This window comes from Prunus persica, chromosome G1 (assembly GCF_000346465.2).
Source record: "Prunus persica cultivar Lovell chromosome G1, Prunus_persica_NCBIv2, whole genome shotgun sequence".
Classification (NCBI taxonomy): Eukaryota; Viridiplantae; Streptophyta; class Magnoliopsida; order Rosales; family Rosaceae; genus Prunus; species Prunus persica.
The window spans coordinates 28,640,016-28,646,080 of NC_034009.1; the positions used below are offsets into that span (position 1 = coordinate 28,640,016).

General features: G+C 35.9%; 1 protein-coding gene across 1 annotated transcript; it reads left to right on the forward strand.

Annotated features, from left to right (window-relative positions):
- Positions 741-2,048, forward strand: LOC18793187 (F-box/kelch-repeat protein At3g06240). Its single transcript, XM_007226666.1, has one exon. It carries the CDS (start codon positions 741-743, stop codon positions 2,046-2,048), a length of 1,308 nt encoding a protein of 435 aa, XP_007226728.1.

A 6,065-nucleotide genomic window follows, 5' to 3' on the forward strand; every position in this document is an offset into this window, starting at 1 on the left:
GATTAAGTTCTTTAAGAAAGTGAAAATTATAAGGTGATGGAGTGTATACAATTAAGTTGATTTGGACGGATTAAAATCTGTTAGATTTATCAAGTGGTTAATATTCTTTTAAATACATATAAATGCACCAATACTAAATGCAAGACTCCGAATCCTTAATGGGGTTTGCCTCCGCAAACGTTTCTAAATCCCTAAACAATCCAAATGTCTATCCACCAATTACACACCACCTCCCTTGTGCTCCCTAGCCTTCAGCTGTTGAACCCTACAGCAGCAATAACACTGAGAACAAGAGAGTGGAAGCTATAATTATATATAAAAGCTGAAAGATTAACAATGTTGTAAGGAATAAGCAAAAGGCCAAACGGGAACTTAATTGGTGGAAAATAATCGTATTTACAATTAATTAATACAACAAGTCACGCATGTGTCTATTTCTAAAATAAAAAATAATATGACATGTCATTGGATTTGGATGTAGCAAAAATCAAATTTAATCCTACACAAATATTAAAAATCGAACTATTGGAAATCAAATTGTATAAGGATTTTAGTGAATCAGGATTTATCTTATCAGAAAAACAATAAAATGATACGAATTCAGATATGGTTAGGGTTCCTTTTTTCTTTTGGCTTGTTTCTCTATTTTCCTATAAATGCCAAGCCAACAAACCCTAGAGTATAGCATCTCTTGGTTTCTTTTCTGCCTCTTAGCTAGGGTACAATATTCAGGTCTTTCGATGGCCAGAGAAAGTGGCCCAAGGAAATTGGTAAAATCAAGATATGTATATATAAACACGGAGCTCCCAACTGAAATCATATTCAATCATATACTCCCACGGCTACCACCAGAGGCTCTGATGCGGTGCAAGTACGTGTGCAAGTCTTGGTCCTCCCTCATCCGCAGCCCTTCCTTTGTCACCGACTTCAACGACAGAAACAAGAGCAACACTAACTTCCTTTTCCAGAAGAATACCCGTTTGTTCTCTTCAAAGATAGAGGAGCAACAAGGAGAGAATAATATTCTGATTCCAACACCCATCGCCCAACTTCCACTCCCGACTCGGAGCAAATTTCTCAAACGTTATCCTGATCTTGTGGAGTATATTCTAAATCCAGAACCTGTCGCCGAACTTTCATACCTGAGTCGATGCGAAGCTTTTGAATGTCATCCGAATCATGTGCAGAGTGTCCATGGCTTGGTTTGTGCATCCTCTAGGCGTGGCCCTGTCTTCATACTTAACCCTAGCACTCAAGAGTCCATCGAACTTCCATATATAATAGAAAATTACCGCTTGGCATCCGCTACATATAAGTTCGGCTTCAGTCCACTGACCAACGAGTATAAAGTTCTCCAGATCTTGTCATTTGGTCCCAATAGCAGAATTGATATTCGGTTCCACGTATTCACCCTAGGTAGGGATTCTTCATGGAGGCCATTGCAGGTAGACCCTGCCGACCTTCCTTTTGATGCTCTAGATCAAGCCTATGAGATACAAAATGGGAGAAGTACTGGATGTGTGTGCCTGAATGGGGCCATACACTGGATCCATGAGACACAAAAAGTGATAGTGGTATTTGACGTTAAAGAGGAGACCTTCAGAGTGGTGCCACTACCTGAAGGGTTTCATCCAGATATTCATGGCCTTTATAGGTTTGCTTGCCATGCAAGTGTTGTTGAGGTGGAAGGATGTGTGGGTGTGTTTGCTGACAATTCGTTGAGACAGAACAGGATAGTGTTATGGATTTTGAAGGACTACCAGAACCTTGTGTGGGTTAAGGAGACTATTACCGCCGTGATGCCGATTGGAGAAGGGTATGTTAAAGCTTTGGGTACAATCCATACAGGTGAGCTAGCGCTTGCGCTCCATTTTTATGAAAATTCACCGGGATTTGACGACGGTCCACCAAAATTGCTTCTGTATAATATGGAGAGCAAACAATATAGAATACTTGATTTTGTTTTTCCTAATAACATGGGAGTTGCTCGGGGAATACCGATTAAGTTAATTGCTAGTTATGATAATAGTATTGTCCCCTTAAAATGAGATGGAAGTCTCTATTGCTCAATTCTGTAAGACATTTATGCATTTTTTAAGTTGGAATTCTTGGAGTGATATTATAATTAAGAAGGCATTTTAGACGTTCTCAAAATGCCCTTGCAATTATAACATGATATAAGATTCCCCGGAGGTGGCCAGTTGGTAGGGATGTGATATGGAGTGGAAACGTGAAGATAACCAAAGACCAATTTCTTTCGTCTGGGAGCATAACCAAAGACCAATTTATCCTCACCAGTGATTGAAACATTTAAATTTCTCGACTCTATGCAAATTGTATTAATTAGTTTCGGTGTTTTCTTTTCTTTTCGTTTGTGTGTGAATAATTATTTCTGTGCAGAGTCATTCTTTAACTTATTTACAATTTATTCAGGTTGATGTTACTAGAATAGAAAATCAAATTGTCTTTTCGCTCTGAGGATGGTTTGTTTTTTAATGGTGTCGAGGATTATTCTCTTCAAATTGCGAAGATGCTAGGTTTAAATTGACCCTTGAGAGAGGTCTTCCAGCAATGATTGGCTACTTCATTACAAGACAGCTTCCATATCCAGCATTGTCCTTCGAAAATGGTTCATTGTGCTCTATGTGGTATTGTTTGGGACAAAAAGGTAATTTGACTTAATTACGCTTATTTCTTACATTTTCGGGCTCTAGCTGAAGCTAATTTATCTATATATATAAAGCAAAAGGCAGAGAATGGTGAAACATTCAAAATACCCTTGGTTAATGCAAACATTAAGAATTAAAATTATTAATTAAATGAGGATAATATGGTAAATTCATAATTTTTCATATTAAAAAAATTAAAATTAAAAGAAAATTCAGATAATGGATCCTATTTTTATGGAACACAACTATCCATTATCTTTTTTAATTCTAAAATAAATTTAAATTTTTTTAAAAAAAGCCTCTCGCAGGCGCAGAAGAGCGTGCAGAGAGGCTAGTATATATAAAACAAAAGGCACATAATGGTAAAACATTCAAAATACTAGAAAATACCATTGGTTATTAATGTAAATATTAAGAATTGAAATTATTAATTCAATGAAGATAATATGGTAAATTCATATTTTTTTCATATTAAAAAAAAATTTTAAAAAGAAAAATCAGATAATGGATCCTATTTTTATGGAACACAACTATTCATTATCTTTTTTAATTCTAAAATAAATTTAAATTATTAAAATAAAATAAAATGAAGGAAAGAAGAAAACAAAAAGAAATATATTTGGCCGTCCACGTGGGTACATCCTGTGGAATGTGCGCGCGGTATCCGAGGCCTTTTGTAGGGTGGAGAATATATACAAAGAAACCTTTGCCAACTGAGGCCAGGGCATTTTATTGTTTTGAAGATTAGTGACAAATGGAAAATAAATCACATAACCAAACCCCCCAAGTAAAGTAAGTACGTAGGTGGATATGAAGCTGCTGCCAACAGAAACAGAATTTGTATGTGGCAGTACACTACTAGTTGCCAAAATTACCTCTCTCAATCCCATACCAAACTTACCTAAGTCAATTCAATATCATGGCAAAGAACCTTTTGTAGATCCTTGATAGATATCAGCAACTTTGTAGTTACTTAATAATGGGTTGCTTTGTTTTACAGGAGGTAACTAAGATATTGAATGCTGTTATTTACCTGGCTTTTCTTCACCAATATTTGCTGCATTTGGTTGGTAGCAGCAAACCAGATATCCCATCTCCCACAGAGTTTGTTTTCATGCATCTCCATTTCAGTTTATTTATTCGTGTTCCTCTTTCAGGAAATTATCAGAATTCTGCTTACCATGAATGGCCGTGGCCGAGATAGGAGGATCCGTGACAGGATTTGCGCCTTGACTAATGAATTAATTTCTGGTATCCTTTCCTTCCTGCCAATCAAGGATGCTGTAGCTACATCCACCCTTTCCCTCAAGATGGCTCAACGTATGGACTCTAGTCCCTGACATTGAAATTGATGACTACTCACTACGCGACATTGACCATGATCAATGCCACACCATTGTCGGGAAAATTCTCAGCCCCCAAATGCCTCCACCCCTTGAACTCAGCAAGGTCAAAATGAAATTTTATGATCACACCTACCCCGCCGATATCACCACTTTGATCCGTGCTTCTCTAAAACGCATTGTCAAGGAGTTGGACCTTTCTATATGTCCAGATGACGAAGGAAACAGTGAAGAGGTTAACTTCCAGCTGCCCATGGAAGTATTTACAAATCAGCATCTCCAGGTTCTGAAATTGAGCAAAGTGAAGGTTGTTGTGCCACCAGATTCCCGCCATCTTTCAAGGTTCTGCATGTGGTACATCTCATATTATTGTGACAAATCCTTGCAAGATTTCTACAGTTTCTGCCCAGTGCTTGAGGACCTAACATTGGAGGGAGAGCTGAACGAATATCCTGATGAAGAAGTATGTTGTCTGTCTTTCCTTGTTCTGAGATGTGAATTATGGCCGGTTGGGAGGGATGGGTTGTTCTCTGTGATAAAGTGGGAGCTATTGCGATGGCGCGCATGTTTGCTACACAAATACGTTGGGAAGCAAGGGTGATCGACCTTCAGAATGGCAGTGACCAACGATAACTTGTTTGCCACAAACCATTCGTGAAAAAAATGATTGTTTTACTTCAGGAGGTTTCATCATTGCGGAAGTATACAATCGGTTTTCCTCTTTTTGCTCTGGTAATTTCTCTCATCTTTCCAGAATTCAAATTCGGATGATTTGATTTAGTTGTCACTCTTGAATTTAACTATGTTGTTTTTGCGTTGGTTAGCAGATTATATGATTTTGAAAACAAAATGTAATACATGCTCAGAATCCGAAGAACCTTGAAGAAGCTCATGAGTCATCACAGGCACTAGTAAAAAAATACCCTTGTGCAACCAAATTTTGCGCGACGAAAAATTATCCGTCGCTCAAAGTCTTGAGCGACCAATTTTGCATGACGAAAAACAATTCGTCTCGCAAAGTCACTTTGCGCGACAAACTTGTGCGTTACGACAATACATCGTCGCTCAAAGTGACTTTGCATGACGAAACAATAAACTTTGTCACGTAGAGTCTTTATAAAAATAAATAAAATAAAAAAATTGAGTCTTTATAAAAATAAATAAAATAAAAAATTTATTTTTTAAAATCTTTGCATGACGTAATCCAAACATTTTGTCACCTAAACCAATTTATTTTTGTTTTTTATTTTGTATGCATAACACTTAAGAAATTAAACAGTATATATATTTATTAAGTAGCTTTAAATTTATTGTTTTAGATCGGATCGGATTTTTGTTAGAAAAATATATTATTGTAGTTCGGATTGGGTTTTTGTTAGAAAATATATATTTTAAATTGACGATTGAATTAGTTCATTGTATTCATAAAGGGTCAAGGAGTGTAGCTATCAAAAATCATCAAAATCGGAGTTAAAATAACCGTTAAATCATGATTTTTTATTTACAACCGTCGAAAAGTTTGTCCTGTTACTTGATCTCTGAATTTTTATTTTTTCTGTTTTTTGGCGTATATGATCTCGAAATATAAACAAACAAGTTTGACGGTTGGATCGTTAAAACTAGTTTCGTTGAATGCGTATGCCATCAAAACAATATATTCACTAACAATTAAGAGTTTATTTGTACCTTCGTTATATGTAACATAAGATTTTGTAGTATTCACTAGTGTAAATATTTTAAATTGAAGATCAACTTCAGTCACTGTATTCATATATGGTCAAGGAGTGTAATTGTAAAAAATCATCAAAATCGGAGTTAAAATAACCGTTAAATCGTGATTTTTCATTTATAACCATCGAAAAGTTTTGTCCCGTTACTTGATCTCTGAATGTTTATTTTTTTCAATTTTTGGCGTATATGATCTTGAAGTATAAACAAACAAGTTTGACAGTTGGATCGTTGAAACTAGTTTCGTAGAATGCATATGCCATCAAAACAATATATTCACTAACAATTAAGAGTTTATTTGTACTTTCGTTAAATATAACAAAAG